Raw genomic sequence first — 21,027 nt, 5'->3', positions numbered from 1 at the left:
TCATAGTCTTTGCCAAAACATCTTATGTAACACCTTGTGGGTATAGAGCTCATATTCATTTCTAAGTATGACTGGCCTATTATTAATGGCCCTGCAATTCAGGTACTTCCAATCTTCTGTTTCCCTTTTCTTGCTTAAAAAATTGTTTTGACCTTTTGCTGTAAAGAAGTACATCACTAAATTACCCCTGTTACCAGAGGCTGCAGTAGCTCCGAGCTCTGTGTCGGGCTGTATGAATCCACTAGAGGCACTGACCGCCTGCTGGCACTGAGTCCTTGCATTGCTTTGAAGTAGTTTGATTAACACCACAGTTTGGAAATCCCTGGCTCATGCTCCCTTGGGCAATTTCATATTAATAATTCTTTGTTGTCAAGGTTACTTACCAGCTATTGTTGGTTAATTATTTATTTAATGACTTTGAAGAAGAATAAGCTAATCTCTGTCAGCCTCTAGCTGTAACATTTTATAGGGGAGAATTTGGCATTTTTTAACAAGCTAGTAAAGAAAGAAACATTTACATCATGGATTATTAACTTTGTTCTGGCTAAATTAATGAAAATCTTGTTGGCATGGTTTTGTTCTCAGTGTCTTTAGTACCATATCCTGAAAAGTTGTTTTTCAGTGGGTGATCATCCCAGTTTGGCATTCTGACAAGGCTTTTAAAGATCAGGCTGTTCTGCAAGCTCATCCAAAAACTCATCTGTTCTGAATGTTTTGTGGAAATCCAATCTTATTCCATCAACCCACTTGTCAAAATTTTGCTCATACCCTTATTTCTTGCGCATATAATATGCCCAGCTGAGTTTCTGCTTCAACTGGAGAAAAGTATTTATAAGGTTTTCTGTCTGGGTCATTTTATTTGAATTCACAGGACTATATTAATCTCTGTCTTATTCTTCATAAATGATTTTCTGTGTCCATTTCTTCCACTTTTTATTAAGTGTAGCACTTGTTGTCTTCCACTGATGATGAGTATTGTGTGGTTTGGGACATCAGCATTGTCAGTATTGCCTTGTCTGGAGAAAGAATGCTGAGGCATGTTGGGATTTAAAGACTAATCCAGTTAATCCTATATGCCTTGTATGTATGTATTCCTGTCGTATTTGAATGGTGTTTGGCAAGATAACCACTATTAAACTGTTAAGATGATTTCAGAGATAGTTTTTATACATTCCGTTTTAAGAATTTGAATGCAGAATCTTCTTTTCAAACTCTTTCTTTTTAAACATTAGCTTTGAAGCTTGTCTACAGACTTAATTTTTGACAAAGATACGTTTACGTTTTGTGGTTTTTATGGTTATGTTTTTGTTTTTGTTTTTGTTTTTGTTTTTATGGTTATGTTTTTAAGGAAATATTTCTCTTTAGAAAAGTGATTGCCTTTACAGTTTCCTTCTTCCCTTTTTTACTATTTAGACAGTTGATAAATTCAATCTATGTGAGAGCCACATAGGTTGTAAATATGTAAAACACATTACAGGAACGCAGGATATCTGGAGTTATTTAGCATGGTCTGAATATATATAGTAAGATTAGAAGAGCAAAAAGAAGAAAACTCCAGCAAACTGTGTCACAAAAATAATAGTTATTCCTCAAAGGATAGAGAGTCCCGCCTCTCTACTGAAGAACTATTCCAGGCATTGCTTTGACATATTTAAAGAGAAGATGTTAAGAAGTGTGAGAGGGTATTCCTTGAAACATCAGCTCTTCTTTCCATGTGAAAACTTCATCCGCTGAAGACTAGACCATCAGACAACTTTGTAGGCATCTCTTAGCAGTTGCTTCTTCAGAGCTACATTTTTGTTTTTGAACTGTCTTCTTTCAGGAATTGCTGCAATTTAGCCACTCTGTGCATGGAGGTGTTTGTTTGCTTGTTGTTGTTGTTGTTTTTTTTTTTTTTTTTTTTTTTTTTTTTTCCCAGCATTTTGGTTCATAAACTTAAGGGCCTGATCCTGCAATTTTATCCAACTAAATAACCTGGCTGTCATTTGACCTATTTATACTGCTGTTATCACACAACAGTTAAGTGCTACTGGGAGCAATAAATATTGATTGAGCCCTATTAAAAAATATACTTTCTGTCATAAAGGATTAATGAGCCACATTTTTCTTTTCATTATAAACATATATTTGCATGTCTCTTTAGCAAAGCTTAGTTTGGACTATTGGCCAGATGTTCAGTCACAGTAGAATCTGTTTTCTTAGCACTGCATGAATGAAAATTAGTCTTGAACTGACTTCAGCACCCATTGCATGGGGTATCTTTCTCTCAAACCCTATAGCATGTCTTTAGGTGTGTTAGCAGAAGTATGGGCTTGAAAAAATAATATTTTTTTTTAAAAAAAGGACACCCTCCCTCTGACCAAGTGCAATTTTGTGACAGCCTGGAGGTTTGAACATGTGGTGGTTTTCACCTGCTGGGCAGCTAAACTCCACATAGCCACTCCCTCACTCTCTGTCCTCAAAGGACGAGGGGAAGAAAGAAATTACTATGTTTTCCAAGCTCAAGGGTTGAGAGGACAGGGAGATCACTCACCAATTACCATCATGGGCAGAACAAACTCAATGTAGGGTGATTAATCTAATTTATTGACTATTGCTGGCAGACTAGAACAGTAAGAAATTAAAACAAACTAGGAACACATTCCCCCCATCCACTCTCTTCTACCTCCTTCCCCTGAGTGACACAAGGAATCCCTATTTATTTATATATGATAGAGGGTAAAATTATCATCTTACACTCTATTTTTCCACTTCCTGTCCTGCTGTCTGACTCTGTTGTTCTCAGTATGCTTTATCAAATGTCTCCCTGGACAGTGAGTGTTGGCTGTGCCAAATTTTTGAGATGTCTGGTGAACAAAGCCAATGTCCTTCAGCTGACAAGTTTGAGCTTTACACTATAATCCAGGATTTATTGTTAACATGTTGTTAGAAAACATATTGAGTATGAAAATACACATGATTAAGAGAAATACTCGTAGTAGCTAGCTGAAGGAAAGGGAACATTCCGAGATTAGAAACGGTGTGTAAGGAGAAGAGTGGTGTGAGATAGATAACGCAGTAAAAAGGGGAAAATTAAAAAAGAAGTAAAGAATGTTTATTATTTATTAAAAAATAAAAAAGAAAATAAAAGAAAAATTCTAATAGTGTAGGCTTCCAAAGGAATCTTCAAAAACCCCATTGTTTGACACTTAAAACTAAACAAAACTGGACAAATCACTAAATAATATACCAGTTAATTTCCTTAACATTGGAGGGCTTGACTAAATATACTACTATGGTCTGGTTTTCTGTCGTTTCATGAAAATTTTATTCAGGCTTTTGTTTGCCTCAGTGATAATAAATAGCCCTTTGGAAGTTTAAAGCTGACATTTGAGTCTTTAATGAAAGTTTGCTTTTTGACTCTGCTTTTTTCATGAATGCCAGACTGTCGGCTGTGATTTTGTTCTCCATGAGCAGTAAAGCATGGATTTAAAACAGGCATTCACACAAAGTCTACAATGGGCTCTGCAAACTAATTTAAGAAAATGAAATGGGTCAAGTTGTTAGTGTCTCTGTCCTAACAATATCCTTGTGAGCGTGCTGTTATACCGTAAGTAATCAAACTGTTGATCTTCACTACTCCTAGAAAGATGCATCCTGTCATTAGAGACACGAGTGCCTAACTGTGTTTATCAGTACTTGAACTCTGAAAGCTGAAACACAGTTGCAGTGCGTGCTGGTGTGTGCATACGCAAACACAATGATATCACTCCCCAGGCAGTGAGCATTTCTGCTGCTGGCAGGCTGTGCTCGGTCTGAGCTCATCTTCCATCTGCTTCATCCTTGGAACTGACTGCTGTGGCCACTCATAGGGTGATTTTGGCAGCAGCAGGATACAGATGCAGAGTTTGGGAATAAGTTTTTGAAGCAGTGACATCTGGGTGCCTGCTTGTCTTCCTAGCTGATTTCTTCAGTGGTCTTGTCTGGCTGGACTTCTGTCTCTGCTTGTAACTCAGAAGTTGGGGTCAGTCTTTGTGGCTTGCTGTTCTTCCCAGAAGAGCATTTGTCTATGATTAGGGCTTCTGAAGGAGCTAAAAGCAATCTTCATATTTAGCTTTAAATTCACTCTGGAAAATCTCGCAGAATTCACATGGAAACCTCTTTAAAATCACATCTGGTAATGTAAATAGGGAAAGATTTCCATTCTCATACTGAAAGTTTCTGCTCCGTTCAACGAGTTCATGGCAGCTTTTTTCTTCATTGTGAAATAAAGGTTCCCAATAGGATCCAAAATGTTCCTGAAGTAATTTCTAGAATATATAGCAGAACATACCTAAAGTTACTCACGTACAGTGCAAACTCTTTAATATGTTTGTAAAACAGTCAACATCATTCTTATAGCAGATAGGTCAGAAAGCATTTAGTAATATTACTTCTAGCTCTTACAACTCTCAGCAATCAAGTGAAGGAGGAACTGAAAATTACAGTTCCTTTCTCCAAACAGGACAGAAATGAAACATGTTGTTCTACTCTAGGAATTTTTGTTATATCAAGGGGCATCCCTGCAGGCAGATACTTGTCTGTTTCTCCTCTGCTCCCCCGAGAATATGTAAGTAAGGGAAATAAGAAACGCTACAGAGCTTGGAAGACCCAAAGGAGTCAAATCCATGGACATTTTTTTCCTTCTCCCTTGCTTTGCTATCAATTCTGAATAGCTGCTTGAAGACTGATTTTCAAATCTCTTATGTCGCGGACAGCACTGGTGGAAACAGGGTATAGCTGATCCCTTGGTTGTTTCACAAATTCCTTCATGGGTCATTTTTATATGCAGGTAGGGTTTGAAAGCCGAAAATTGAAATATGTGTGCACTTGCAGTAACAAGTGCATACAGGCTTTGTCCAATCAACCCTTTTTCATTTTGCAACATCAGTATTCAGGAAATTGTAGCAAACTTGTGATTTTGTGGAGAGACTTTGTGGAAGACATTTTTCTTCTGAAACAGTCCTCTAGTCTGGAGAAGAGAAGGCTGAGAGGCAACCTCACTGCTCTCTGTAACTCCCTGAGGAAGGGAAGCACCAAGGGAGGTGCTGGTCTCTACTCCCTGGTCACTGATGGCAAAGCTGAAGCAGGGGAGGCTCAAACCAAACATTAGGAAAGATTCCTTTACTGCAAAGGTGGTTAAACACTGGTACAGGCTTCCCAGCACAATGGATGGTGCCCCGTTCCTGTAAATGTTAACAGGCATTTGGACAATGCCCTCAGTAACACGCTGTAACTTTTGGTGAGCATCCAAGTAGTCAGGCAGTTGGACTTGGTAATCTTTGGCAGTCCCTTCCAACTGAACTATTTTAGTCTAGTCTGTTCTAAAATACAGTGACTGATGGTGCTATTGAAAGAGATTTAAGTGTTCAACTTAGTAGGATCATGTTGTGAGCAAGGTTATTATGACTACCTTGCTTTGAAGAAGCAGTGAAAGCGTGTGGAATTGTTGCTGTATTAAATGGAATATCATAGAAAATAAAGGAAATCATTGTAGCACTGGATTAAATGTGAGATCAGGCCAGAGTCTGTGTCTTGAATTCAGTAAAATTTTTCTACAGAAAAATATATACATAGTAATGAATTCAGGCAGAAAGTGTTTATTTTGAAGAGTTTAAGTATTCTTATTTTTCTAGCTCAAAAAGAGATTAGTAAAAAAGATGATGAAAATATACATCACAGTGAGATGATGGTATACCTTATCTCCTTTCTGGAAGTATTGTTAATTCCTTGTATTGAACCCTTACTTTTTTTTCCTTTTTTTTTTTTTCCCCTTTAATTTCTCGCTATTTTTAGTAGTCTGGAAATGGTCAGGTAAAACAAAAACAAAACAAACAACAACAAAAAACACTTGTAGATTTGAAGGATGCTCCTGTTCAGCTGTGCTCTTACAAAACTACTTGGGCATCAGATTAGAACTGGAATCATAATTCTGTTTGCATATTTTGTATTCTAAAAAGAATTCTTGATTATGTGAATAAAATTCAACTTACCTTTACATTGGATGTTGACCCATCAGTGAGCAATGGGTAAAATAAAAGTTAAAACTTACAAATGCATGCATGTCAGTATTGACTAATACTTAGAGTATGATTATATGAGAAGTACTTTGTTGATACTAAATAGTACCATATACTAATTTTTGCAGTGGAACTGGAGTGGCAAAATACCAGTGGATCAGTGTGCACAGCATGATGTAGCAGAGTAGTCTTTCCATGACAAAAAATAGTAACTTGCTATGCCCCCTGCAACATTTACTTCTGCCTTGCTGCATAGATTCATGACAGAAGGAAGGAGGCAGTGTGAAACTCCTCTTGTGCAGACCCTTTCGTGCTGTCACTTATTTTATATCATTCTTTCAAATGAAAAAAAGAAAACAATAGTGAAACAAAATCCATTATGGGACTAACTAAAATATATGCGTTAGGTTGGTAAACAAGTAGTTTGGCACCCATGTCACCCTTGTTCCCCTCCTCAAAAGCAGGAAACTCACCCCAATGTCCCCACCAAGAGACCAATCGCTATCACACAAGTGTGGTGTTGCTTGTGGTAGGTGGTGTAGTATCTCAGGACTGATGGGGCTTAGACCTGATGAGCTCTTGAGTTCCCTTCCAACACCTATAATTCTGTGTGTGATTCTGTGTGCAGTGATTGTTTTGTTTTGCTATATAGCGTGGAGTATTTGAGTTGCATGCAAGGTCGCTAAAATAGTCAAAAATATTTCTCAAGCTTTTAGTACCTTATATTTGGATAATCGTATCATAAAAGGTAGATAAGAAAAGGAAAGCACTGCACCCAAGTTCATCTTGTATTTTACCTTAAAACTCCCTACTAGCAAACTGTTTTCAGGAATGAGGCTGCATTTTCCCAGAGCTGGAAAAGAACAGTGTCAAACTGTGAAAATACAAAGCAATTCTGGTTTGTGGCTGTTCCACAGCAAATTGACAATAAGTTGTCAGTTAAAAGAGTGGGTTTAATCAAATTCAGTGGGAGTGAAGAGGATCCTGTCTTTAATGGCATAAAAAGAAATCTCCTTTTTCCTTATATGTAAAATGTACTTCTAAGCAAGGTTTTTTTTTTTTTTTTTTTTTTTTTTTTTTTTTTTTTTTTTGTTATTGTTGTTGGTTTTGTTTGTTTAGTGGAGACTAGAAGAGGAAAAGTGCCCTGTTGAATAATAAGAATTTGCTTGGTTCCTTTATTTGAAAGTTGTTTGGAAAATATCTGTGGAGTAGGGAGACAAATGCAGTAGACCAAAAGAGACTTAACAAAACTAGCAGCTTACTTGCTGGAGCTCATATTAACTCTTCAAGTACATACTTTTCTTAAAAAGAGGAAATCTGGATATTAGCTGCTTTGGAAACTCTTTGAAAAGGACAAGGACTAACAAGAGCAAGTGGTGAATATAAGGAATGTGGGCTTTTTTTTTTTTTTTGCCTTTTTTTTTTCTTTTTCCAGGAAGGCTAGAGAGAAAAGGAAGGAAAGATGATGACATTAAAACTAGCTATACCAAGTGGGTGAGATTCTCAGTGATAGTATTAAATGGGTTTTGCATTAAGATCCCTGTTTGTGTATAGTCACTTAAATAGGTGGGTATCCTCAATATTTTTGTGTGTATTTTCTTCCTATTTTAATTGTTCCAAAATGAGATTTTGTTTACATATTTGTTAAGATATTTTGGTCAGATTAATTTATGCCAGAAAACTTCCCAAAGTGACTAAATTCTCAATTTATGTTGATCTCCAGATTACATGGAACATTTCTGACTTAACATTAGGATCTTAACACAGTATCAGAAGTTTACTTTTAGACACTGATGCAACAGTATTATGTGTTTAAGCTTTACAGCTGAGTGATGTTTTATAGGAAGTATTTAGCTGCATTAAGTTCAACAGGCACCATCATCTGTGGTGAATTAGAGAAATCCAAATGCTTAGTGGCAAATTCACGGATCACCAGGGCTAAAGCTAGATGAATATCTTTTCAATATAAAATTAAAAAATGCCATGTCTGGCACCTAATGCTAACTGGTAGTTTGAATTTAGCAAAGAGTAAATCGAGACCCCTGAATCTGTGCATTGGTTTGAAGAGTGCCTGTAAATGCTGCAAACACGTGGAGAGCACCTATTTATTTATTTATTTATTTATTTATTTATTTATTTATTTATTTCCAAGCACCTTCTCAACAACTTCCACTGCTAAAATTTTACCACCTACAGTGGATACTGCCACATGTCAAAGATCTGATTTTGTATCCATGGCTGTGTCTTGGTTTGGAAAATTTTGGAAAAGGAATGCTTGGATGTTACTAGTGCACTGTTCTTACTGGAACCTTTGTTGTCAATTATTGCTGCTGTTATCTCTCACATAAGGAGAATAGGGAGGCTGAAATAAATCCTTCCTGAGAAAGTAGAACAGTGACCAGTCTCCTTTAGATTTTGTGGAGAGATGATGATGCCAAAATAATGCTGCTCTTTCTGTTCCCTCCGTACAAAACAGATGCATTAGTATTATATTTTGCTGTGCTAGAAATTACCAAGATTGCACAAACGAGAAAAAGACTAAGAGCTTAATTCAGTTCCATCATTTTCTCCTTGCTGAAATGACTGACAAAGTAGTAATCTTTGTCTTTTATTGATAGATAGTTGTACTTCTTCTGGAGCTTGAGTTTATGTTTGAGCTTCAATCTTTTACATCTTTACAGCACTGCATTGCAGTAGGGTAGGTAATGCACAGGTAAAGCAAGTGCACCAGAGTCCCTTGGCCAGAAGAGCCCAGGTGCCAGGCTGAAAAGAGAAGGTGGGAGTGAGCACTGGTGTTTGTCTGAATTGCCTTAACTGTTGAAGATCTCAAACATGCCTAGATGATATTTTTTGTCTTTTTGCTTTTATTTTTGTTTGTTTGCTTGTTTTTACAGTTTCTTTTAAACAATGCTTAAATAAACAGAGAGGCTCATTCTTATTATTGTTTGCAGGTTTCCAACCTGTACCTGTATGACAGTGTGCTCATGCTAGCCAATGCTTTCCACAGAAAACTGGAGGACAGGAAATGGCACAGCATGGCAAGTTTGAATTGCATGAGGAAATCCACCAAACCTTGGAATGGAGGACGATCCATGCTAGAGACTATTAAGAAGGTGAGAATAGACAAACCACAGTTGTTTGAGCAATTGAAAGAATTGTTCCAGTTCTTCTTGAGATTAGCTGTTTAAGAGGTTTTTGACTTCTGTTTAACTTCTCTTTGATTTATTAGAAGCAAGTGATTTACAACTACTAGAAATGATCTACTGTTATTAAACAAGCCAACGATTTATTACAAACAAATAACACACACTGTGTTCCAGTGATATGTGTTTTACTTCTCTTGCTATCATAGGTACCTTCTGTGGAGGTAATGTGATTAGAAGCAGTCATACAGATAGATATGTGCATTTGTCGTAATAATTTCCTCAAAAGAACTTAAGGAGCTTGAGGGGCCAGCCAATGATAAGGTTTAAGATTTAGGTTCAATTTACTGCAGCTCAACTAGCTTCATAAGTTAGCTGAGCATTGGTAACTATCCATTTATGTGCTGTAGCCCAGAGCAAATGCAATGTGATTTAGCTAAGTTGTCACTAGCAATTACACTGTCTTGCAGTATGTTGAATTACTCAGATACGGACAGTACTATGACTTTGTATATGCATGGTAGCCTCTTATATAGAAGATATTAGATCACAAATACTAGTGGAAAAAAAGTACTAATTTTATCCTATGATAACTTTAGCAATTATTTGTGAAAAGAAACAACCTGTTCACTCATATATATCGATGAAATATTTTTGCTCTAATAAAATGATGCAATTTCATTGAAGTGTTGTGTTATGCTCTGACCAATCTTAATGGCACTATCTTTTGTTGATAAATTAACTCAAAGTTTAGTGTCATTTCAAGCTTTACTGCTACAAACCCCCAAAAGCCCGTAGTGATACTTTTACAGAGAGTACTCAAAATAGTACTTAAAATTTGATCTTTTCCTCATGCCTCTTTTGGAAGCACAGAAGGCATTACTCTTTCTTCTGGGCTTGGATTTTCATGCCTTTGAATTCAACACCAGACTCAACCCACCGCCATCAGTTACACTGAAAAGCCATTGTCTCATGTTCCACCAAGGCCCTCCTTTTCTTTGGTGTCTGTCACTATTAGAGAAAAAGACCTGATGACTTTTTGACAAGATGTACAGTGGATATGTTAGTGAAGAGATATTTCCTCAAAAAATACATATAAGTTTTTCCGGCACTGTTGGAACTATGGAAGAACATGCAATTGCTACATTTAGATTTCACTGTAAAATTTTTCAAAGCAGATTTGGCATATCTTTAGTAGAAAGGAGTGTTTATAAAGGCAAATTTGTTCTATTCTAAAGTTTTTGCAAATTGTTTCCCTAGGGCCATATAACCGGGCTTACTGGTGTTATGGAGTTTAGAGAAGATGGCGCCAACCCCTATGTTCAATTTGAAATACTGGGCACTAGCTACAGTGAAACATTTGGCAAAGATGTCCGGAGGGTAAGGATATGCTGCTTATTTCTCTTTTTGTTTTTTTTCTAAATAATATACATTCTGTTTCACAGGAGAAAATGTTATTTTCTAGGAATAAATAGGAGCTATGCTACAGAAGATATTTACTATAAGAGAAATATTTTCTAATTTCTCATATGCTTAAATGTTGAAAGCTAATTTTATACTGGTAGGGAGGAGTCCTTCAACTTGTTTTCCAATGTGCAGTAATGATATAGTGACATGACAGTGCTTATGAACATGATAGTGAAGGCTGCACAATTCTACTCATGTATTTTATTTCTAAAATGATTTGACATTTGTCTTATTAAGGAAGCTAACTGAGATTATAAGTTACCCAAATAGAAAAAGGTGTAAGGTGTAACGGCTGTAAGAAGCTGAAATAAATAAATTAGAAAGCTCTAGAGAAGATAATTTGAGAAATGGCTGATGCTATATTGTACGAAGTAAAGTATTACCTGTCAGTTGTGATTGGTGGAGCAAGGACAGACTGGGAGTAGGGTGGTTCCACGGGGTCACTGACATAACTGTCATGGGCTGAGAAGGCTACTGAGAACGTGTTCCTGCAGAGGGGATGTTTCAAAAATAAGTGAAACTCTGACTTGAACAGTGAGGTTTTGATTGGAACCCAGTCTAAAATATGTCCCTATACTAGTCATCTGGTTGAAATACAGATACTAATACTATACAGACCGTGGTTCCCATATTAAGTAGAGCTGAGTAAGTCAAATTCCATGCAAAATTAACTGTTATGCTATTTTCTGTTCTTTGTTTGGCCACTGCTTCATGTGTTTCATTTAGATTTACCTGAATTATACCAGCCTAAATGGAAAAATGAGTTAAGATCTTGTGTTTACATTATCATCTCAAATAGCTTAACCTGAGATTCTCTCAGAGTGTAATTTGGCATGACTACTCTGGACATGGAGCCAAAAGCTTGTGCTATCTGTTAGAAATTCAAAAGAAGGAAGAGAAGCATTTGCAATGCATAGAACTCCAGGAGATATAATTGAAAAACCTCTGTTGCCAGAAAATGTCTCTGAAGACTTCAGATTTGTTAGGCACCCTCCTATATTGACATGACCAGAAAAGGTTGTTTCTCAGTCCACTTTACTTGATTTCTAGAAGTTTTGTACTGCAAGTGAGGAACAATGAGTTCTGAATACTAGCCTAGTGATGAAAAATTAAGATCATATTGGAAATAGTGTTTCCTATGTAATAAATCAGAGTTGGCATGGGAGGCCTAGAAAGCAATTTGTGTTTATAAATAGAAGTACATAGGTTTATGTACAAGTACGCAAAACGGAAGTATCCAGTGCCATGTTAGATGCTTAGGAGTATCCTGCTGTGTTTCCACCTGGCACTACAGAAAAGCATGAGTCTCCTGTCAGTGCTGTGTTATTGCCAGCACATATCTTGGGTGCCATCAGGCAACTTGAGTTCAGTTCCATTTTGACACACATTTCCCAAGTGACTTTCAGTAAAATCAGCATAATTATCACTCAGAACATGTTTGAGACCTTACATGGAAATTATGATGTGATACATTATTACTTTTTTTTTTTTCTTTTAAAATGTACACTTCATATATATGCAAAAGCTTTCACTTCAATATGTTCAGCACAGTGGCCAAATTGGGGTGTAATCCACATGTGGGGAGATAGCTACCATATCACGCAAAAGAGACCACAAGGCAAAGAAATGGGAAAAATGACTAAATTGGAAGATGACTAAAATGACCAAATTGGTATAGTACAGATCACTTTTGATCCCTAATTTGCTAATTTGGGATTAGGTGGTTAATGTAGAAAGGCTTAACTCTTTCTTTGGATGTTAAATGCAGAACATTACACAGTTCCAAAAATGAAAAGTAGCATAATTCTAAATGGATAAAAAGCTACTGGCTGTGTAATACTACTCTGAGTTAAAACGAAGTTCTGAAAATGATCCTCTTAGCCTAATAGATAGAGAGCAAAAAGTCAGCAATATGCAAGAGCATATGCCCAGCAGTCTATAGAAGAACTTAGAAATGACAATATTTCTCAGAGCAAAACTACCATGGAACTACTGGTATTCAATTATTTTGACAGCCTGACTTTTTATTATTGCAGCAAAAATATGTTACAGCTCAGAAGTACTTTTAAAAGCTCTAAAAGTCATGCTTGTCTTCTTTATGTTACTGGAGTGAGAGATCAATTCTGATTTATTGTCAGTTGTTTCCATACCAGCCTTTCCTCAGATTTAGCTGTGGAGGGACACTTTTGGTGCAAAACAGAGGTACTTTTCTGCATGGTTTTCATTTCCTCTGTATGAAGAACATCTGTATCTGTTCATTCCTGCCCTGACCCTACAAAAAGCCTTTGCACTTACGATCTGTGACAGGGTAGTGCAATGTAACAATGAGTGTTGAGACTTAAAGAGAATCCAGTCAAAAGTTGTAATGTACCCTAAGACTCAACGTTCATTAGAAAGTCTTTTGTAGCGCCTTTTTGCAGAGGCATCTTGACTCTTCAAAGTTGCCCTCAGATCTGGTCTTTCTGCAGCCATAAATGTTTTTAATTTCCCCTGGGTGTGACTGAGTTATGCATGCAAGTAAATATATGTATTTCCTCTCTTGGTACACGTTCTCCTTTCTTCCACAACTGCAACATCACATTTTTGTGGCAAAACCTTGTAGTGGCTTTCATGTATTTTGCTGTTGTTGTTGTATATGCTTTCTTTTCCTTTGTTTGGGCAGACTTTAATGAAAGGGAAACGTCAGAAAATGCTCTAATTTATTTGGTTTAAACATAAAAGAACAGAGAAAGTCACTTAAGGTCTACCAACTTGTTTTACAAAAGGCTGAGGTGATTGCCTTCTATTCACTGTGTGCATGTGGAAGTTAAGAAAATATGATCTATTCATGCTTAAAAAAAGAGGCTGATGTGATGACCAATCAGGGTGTTTGAAGGTTGAAGGGGTAAGATTGTCAGAGAAACAGAAAAAGCTTAAATACCTAGTACTTGATGATTGCTGTATGATTTATGTTCCTAGTGCATATAAACACCTTCTAAAATAGCAACCTGAGCATCTGTATATTTAAAAAAATAAATACAAAAGGAAAAAAATACCCACAGCCTTGCAGATACAGACATAAAGGAATTGTAAAAAGTATAAAATAGAACAGAATCAACTGAAAAGACAAAAAGTAAGGAAATTTAACAGCTGATGCCATGCTATTGTTTTAAATTGAATGAAATTTGAAAGAATGAATGAAAATCACAAACATAACATGGAGAGGGGTGGAGGGTTGTGGAACTATCTGGAAAAATTGGTATAACATGCAGGTACAGCCTATGAAAAGCTGGAATGAGGCTAATGGCCTATTATATTCAAAGCATTTTTAGGTTGTAATTAGTAGCTGATATAAGATCCTTTCTTCTCATTTCACCTCTCACGCCTGCTCCCTGTGCTAAGAGTCTGTGCATCAAGACCAATACCAGCCCTGGTTGCTGTTAATTGCTGGATTACCACTGAATGCTCTTCCTATGAATGCACAGCTTACCAACATGGCTCTGTCTTTTCTCATTTAAATTTTATTTATTTTTCCTTTATTTATTTATTTATTTATTAACCCACATAGAATCATAGAATTATGTTGGTTAGAGAAGACCATTTGTGCCACAAGGGGCATGGATGAGTAAAGTTTGTTCACATTTTTGTCTTCATCTTAAGTTTCCTTTTTTCCTTTGGTTCATTCCCAGCAGTGGCTGGGAGTGATCAAGTCATTTTGCTTCATTGGCTCATTGTCCCCAAGTGTAGCATGAAATTGAGGGCATTTATCTGCTTTGTATAATGTTTTGAACTCTGATAGAAAAGGATTGTAACAAAATTATTTAGCTGCTAACATCAAGAAATTGAATGAATCATAGTATTAGAAATCATACATTCCTAAGCATTGGAGAGACCATCTCTTCAGAGCTAGTTTGTAATTGTCAGTGGCAAACTATGCTTATCACAGTAGAAGAGACATGAAGTGGGAAAGGAGGTCAGGTCTACATTAATTTCCTCTCTACTCATCATCTACATTATTAATTGTTATTAATGAAAGCCTTTCTGTAACTTTCTGAACATCTGTGCTGGTTCATAATTCTTGTATTTCTGCAATTGGATGAATTCACTACAATATAAAAGTTTAATTATCCAGCTGTGAGAGCAAAAATAAGAGTTAGGGCTCTAGAGTGGTGTTCCTGGCAACTCACTAACTCACATTGATCTCTTGGGATATAAACCTGCTTGTTCTTGTCTGTTCATGAATACAGAGAATACAATAACCCTACAACTGCCCTTGCAGGGCTGTGATTAGGCTTAGTTTAGATAATACTTATAAACAGCTTTGAGATTATCTTCATCCCTGGCAGGAAGATCTTATGTAAATGTGGAATGATATTGTTATTTAGCATATGTTATGACAGGATCATATTTTTTAGAGCAATCTGCAATTTTTTTCCAAACTAGCTGGAATGAAGGGAGAATTAATGGTTTACACTCATGCTGTATTTCACAAGAAACATTCTGTTCAAAATGATAACATTTACCATTGGTTATTCATTTATGTCAGTTGGTATGTTTTCATTCTTTTAGAATTACATGTATATTTTCTTGAATTATCATCTGCTTCCTAGTCATACTTGTTTCTTCCAGTACTTCTGAGGCAGATTGTAGAAGTCACTGTAAGTAGTTTTGTGATATGTTTCAAAGTTGTTGAAACCCCTATTTTGAAGTTGGATAAAATGCTTGAATTGTGATTGTTACTTTTAGATGAAATCTCATCATTATCATGATGAGAAATCATATACTTCTTGATCATTGCAAAAAGAAACTGCATTTTAGAGGTCTGCAGTGTTTGCTGCTTTCACCTGTAAGAATATTGCCAAGTTGCATGATATGCCAGTAAAAGTTATGTACTGAAGAGAATGATCTTAGGTGGTTACTACTGTAATTGAATCAGTTTTACTCGTATGGAAAAATAACTAACTAATTTGTCTTGGTTTAGACATAAAACAGATGCCTGCCTCCTGTCAGAGCACTTCATAAACATGCACTTGGGTATAGTAACTCAGAATAATCTGTGTTGCCAAGGTATCTTTCAGCTGAAATGCAAGACTGATGATCACTAAAGATCCTTTGTTACCTGCCAAAGTGAAGGAGTAATAGTTAACCTTATTCTGGGTAAAATGCAATTTTTGCGTATTTACATTTGCTTTAACATTCTCTTACTGCTTGACTGGATTGAATGTCATGGTAAAATAATTTGGAAAAAGAGTATTGTGATTCATCCCATAAATACATTGCATCAAACTGAAGAAAAATCTAGGGTATTTTCCTCAAAATAATAAATCAATTTCATTTTTAGTTGTAATTTTCAGTCCAAGATGGATATCGAGAGTAAAAATATATGCATTTCTTGAAAAATCAACAAGTTGCATTATTAATGGTTAAAAACATAGCTGAACTTATAGGAAATGGCTATAATCAATTTTTAAACCATAGAGGAGTACAATAGAAGAAATATGAAGAACCAAACCCGAGTGGTGTTTTTTTCTGAAATGAAGTGGGGACCCTGTTTGCTCAAGTTCTGCAAATTAGTTCTTTGCTTTGGGAATTGAAATATTCTGTTCTGTATGCTTTCATTGGAAAACCATAACTGAATTATTTTACTCAATAACTGAAAAGTAAGCAAGCTTAGAAATGCTTTTTTTTGTTGTTGCAAATGTGTGATACATTTTTCTTTAACTTCTTTGTTTTGTTTAATGGTTGGGGAAAATATTGCCAGTGGTTCTTTATTTATGGAGTTTTCATCAAAGCTCCTGTAACTTAATGATGAATGTAGAATTCCGTGCTTATGTGCGTGCATGTTATGAAGAAAAGTTATTTCTATACTGAAGCAGGTCAAGATTTTCTGAGCTTATGACCAAGTGGGATGTACTTGAAAACAAACAAACAAACACAACAACAACAACAACAACAACAAAAACCTGAAATTTTTCTTACCATTTTGGAAATCTAAAGATCAAGATAATTTGCTATTCCTTCTTGCATCAATATGGAGCAAAGGCAGTAAACCCACTAATCCAGAGAAAAAGTTTCAGTCTGACTGTCTTTCCCACTCTAAGGAATATCTTTCAATCATGATGTTTGAAAATCACACCAAAATGGGAAGAATTTGTTGCAAGGTGTTAGACTTGCATTTCAGCATCATATCTGCTTAGCAAAATCCCATTGAAAGATACTAATATTAATGCCAAAATACATGTTCAATTATTTTGACTAATAAATCAAGTAGATGTCATCTTGGCTTTCATAAATATATGAACAAAGGATATCCAGTATCTCTTCCTTTTTAGTCTGATTTCAGTGTCAGGGACAGTTGCAAGGGCTGTACATTAATGGAAACTCTGCAATTTCCTTTCAGCAGTGTTTGAAATGCATTTAATTCCTCTAATCATTAGTGTTGCTTTATATCATTTGATGAACTTCAAATACATGTAGGTGCATGAAGGAATTTATTATTTGAGCAATAATTTTTAAACCCAGGGTAACTATGATACCCTCATCTGTATTTTGCTCTGCTTGTATTCAGTGTGTCAAAAGGTGGACATTTAAATGCAGGTATTAAACTATTTAGTCATGCTACAAAACTGTAGATTTAAGAAAAATCGCATGGCTTTTGTTTAGTCATATTAAACAACAGAAATAGAAATAGAATTTTAAATAACTCTGGTTTTGCTTTTGCTTCTGCTATTTCATGCCAGAGTATATTACTATATACCAATAAATACTTGCTGTTCATATTATCAAAAGACAAATTTAATGGGAAGATTTCTTAGTGGTCAGCTCAAATGTGGGACATGAACTTGTAGGTCACAGTGCCACAAGCTGTCTGACTTGGTTTGGCTTAGTTCCTTAACTTCATTATACATTAAAAAAAAAAAAAAAAAAAAAAAAAGAAAGAAAGAAAGAAAGAAAGAAGGAAAGAAAAAAAAAAGAAAAAGATAACCTTAATTCCTCAGCTTACTCTTTTGGAAAGATACATGCAAAAGGGCATCGGAGTTCTGATTAAACTTCTTTGTCCAAGCTTGCTAATTCACTGAAATAACAATACTTGGCAGAAATTGCCTGTCGGTGTTCCAGTTCCTGGCAGAAATGCTTTTAAATTCAGGACTTTGTTTTTAGACCACATGGGAAACAGTTAAATGGGTATTTAAAAAAGGTATGGTCTATAATCAGTGTGAGCCGGTGTCAAGGAAAGCATTCTTGAATACACCTGCTCCAGTACCGTATCTTTTGCTGTGTGAGTGAATGAAATGATGTATTTGGGTAAAATATATACAAAACAAAACTTTTTTTCCATTTGGGGACAGTGTCCTTTTACTAGAATGGAGACAGTATTAGACATAGGTAACAACTCTTAGAATGGAAGATTCTTTCTGAGCATGACATCTATGTGGCATGCTATCAGATTATTGCGTGTCTGTATTTTTAATATGTTAATGACTGCAATGGACAAAAATATAAATAGAGCTCTCCAACCATATAACCACTAACAGGAAACATTTTGAAGTTATATGTTGGCACCAAAATACATTTAAGTAATGTGTGTGTATATTTTTGGTGTTTTCCAGCATGAAGTAGGTACATAGGCAGAAGACAATAATAATTAAAAATATTGACAGTATTTGAAAAGTCAATTTTCCATATTTTGCTGCAGACTGGAATGGCTATTAGACAGAACAACACATTTGAATTCCGCTTATAATTAGACCCCTTCCAAGGGTAAAAACCAAATAAAAATGAACAAACCCCTTGATTAACAAAGCTCACCAAAATCCACTGTTAGTGGAGATTATTGGGAAAATTATGAGAGGTTGAATCTACCAGATGAATCTGCAGTTTGCCCTAGGAAGGAAGCCATGTCCTAGCTATTTTAAGTGAAAAATATAATTGCCACTAGCCTGGATGGAAAATGGGATAAAAGTGATTTTCTTATGTGGCTGGATTCCAGCTCAGTCTGAGCTTAAAAGATCATTAAGAACCTGAAATGACACCTGGATCTGAAATGGTGACTAGAGTGTCACAAAGAAGGGGGTTGCTTCCTTTGCAGTGATCACATGCACACAGCTGTTATTTCATAAAGGCAGGGCACATGCTAAGAAAGCATCCTGTTAGAATAGCATAGACAAAACAGAAATGTCATGTAGAAGAGCTGAAGCCTGGTATCTGCAAAGGCCAAATCACTTTGCAGTCAAATTGCTCTCATGAACAGTTATGCACCTGTCCTGTAATCAAGTTGGAAGTTGCAAAAATATCTGATTGTGTGCCTTAAGCCCATGGGTTGTGTTTTGTTGTTGTTTGTTGATTATTTATTTATTTTTTTTAACAAATAGAATTGTACAGAGCATGAAGCATGGAGGATACTGGGAGAGTATTCTGTCTGTGACTTTAGGATTCCCTGAAGAGCAAGAGTGATGCAACTCACCCTATTCATTATTAAATTTTGTATCATGCTTTGAAACCAATGGATGAAGGATGCTGTCTATCGTGATATAATTCTTCTTCAAATGAATGAAAGAAATCTCTTTGAAACCGTACTTCTTTAATGTAGTAGGACAGTGCTAGGCTGCCACTATCTACTTCACTTGCAACAATATCTTCTCTATGAAAAGATAAGTTGCAAAGTCCCATGGAGTTTATTGATGAGGTTTGAAGAACTCAGGTGTTGGGCTTTGTTGGAAAGCAGGTGTAATGGGAAAGAAAAATCCAGGGAGTCTCTGTTATAGCAAAGGAGTCAAAGAGAAATATGCTGCTGATCATTATTGAGCCAAGCAGGAAGCCAGATAGAGGCTTTCTCTTAGGAAAAGGAACTGTATAGAATCAGTTACATCTGACTTAAGTTATTTGCTTAAAACTGAGTTGCCAAGCTCAGTTTCACTGAATATCATAACTAATGAGAAGAAAGAGCTTGCTTAGTTATATCAGTGAAATCTGCTTAGTCAGAATACCACCAAACAGTCCCTTCATAGTGCTTTGATTCAGGACAGGTGCTTACACTTGTTCCAGCTCTGTCTAAAGTTTCAGTGCTCTTTTGTCTAGTCTTCCACTGTCAGAAAACTTTGAGAAAACAATTGGTGAGGCACATCCTGTGTCTCATGTGCTTTTTTTTCTGGGGTAGTGTGTCTGGCAATGGCAGCTTTTGCATTATGTAGTTAACTAACAGTCTGGTGATCTTACTGACCTGTCAAGTGAATCTTTGGTGTCAGCGGGTCAATCCAGAATTTCTCCCCATGTTGTTTGTCTTAAAGTCTCAATTTTTTAAAATTATATTAATTGATAAAATAGATAGTTGAGATTATAGCATCTAAGAATGGTATGAGGCTGATACCAGTTCCTGTTTTTGTTGTTGTTGTTGTTGTTTTTAAGTAAGGACTGTAATATGTAATAACCATTTAATAACCATTTAAGGAATACAGGAAATTGCTAGAGTACAAAAATAGATATTCTTTTACAAAGCAGGCTAAAACTTTCCAAATACAGTGCTTGGGCACATAAGTGACTGAGGAGACTGCAGCATTCAGTCCCTGGAGCCTTACCAGAAACTAGTCCTAAACAAGTACAAGAATTGGCAATTGCTTACATGGAAGAGAAAAAAATAATCCAATACCCAGCAACTAGCAGCATGGGTGATATTTAATACTAGGAGAACATTTCAGTTCAAGTAGTTCTAACACCATCTATAATTTTCTTAAAGCTTTATGTTCAATTTATTCTGCTGTAAGATTAATAATACAGTAAGACATAAGTTAGTAGATGCTTTGCAAGATTGGTGTCTGAGCTGTATTGAATCTAAGCTGCACTCTCTGTCACCCTCTGTACTCTCATTCAAGATCCCATTCAATACCAATCTACAAGGGCAGTGGAGCTATTTACATTTCAGCAGCACCTGGGGGCTATGGTTTTGTTATACAAAGAGCTGCACAGATAGTTAACTATATTATTATTATGTAATACATAAACCATGTGGTTATGTATTCAGAAAAATGCTATTGTCGTTTTGCCGCACTGGCAGAAAAATGCAATCAAAAAGTAGATTTTGAGAACATTCAGTATTGGAACTCCTACAGGGTGTTTGTTAAGATAGGGATGAATAGCTTTGTGGGTCAGGTGCAACACGTGTTTTTTGGGCTTCAAATTTTTCCAGGCTAAGTATAACAAGCACTGCTGTTCATTGTTCAAACTTATGATTAAAATAATTTGAAGAATGAGAAGGGACCAGCTCACTTCTGGAGCTGAATCTGAAGTTCTGTTTGCTTTTTTTTTTTTTTTCCTCTCTTCTCTCCTACGTTTTAAAATAATTGAGAGTCAGGCATTTCTTGGTAAGTTTTCTGGACTTGTTCAATGATATCACAAGGTAATTT

At 36.0% G+C, this 21,027-nt stretch overlaps 1 protein-coding gene across 1 annotated transcript in view; it reads left to right on the top strand.

The window, feature by feature from the left end:
• The window catches only part of GRID1 (glutamate ionotropic receptor delta type subunit 1), a gene marked incomplete at its 5' end in the record, with an annotated part of 538,355 nt that overhangs the window by 430,555 nt on the left and 86,773 nt on the right, over positions 1-21,027 (top strand). Inside the window, 2 exons of the mRNA XM_082765290.1 lie at positions 8,990-9,151; positions 10,442-10,561. Of these exons, the coding sequence (XP_082621416.1) occupies positions 8,990-9,151; positions 10,442-10,561 (282 nt within the window). The remainder of the gene's footprint in view (positions 1-8,989; positions 9,152-10,441; positions 10,562-21,027) is intronic.

The sequence above is a fragment of the Aythya marila genome, assembly GCF_965140915.1.
Source record: "Aythya marila genome assembly, chromosome: 7".
Lineage (NCBI taxonomy): Eukaryota > Metazoa > Chordata > Aves > Anseriformes > Anatidae > Aythya > Aythya marila.
This window is presented reverse-complemented; position numbering and strand designations above follow the sequence as displayed.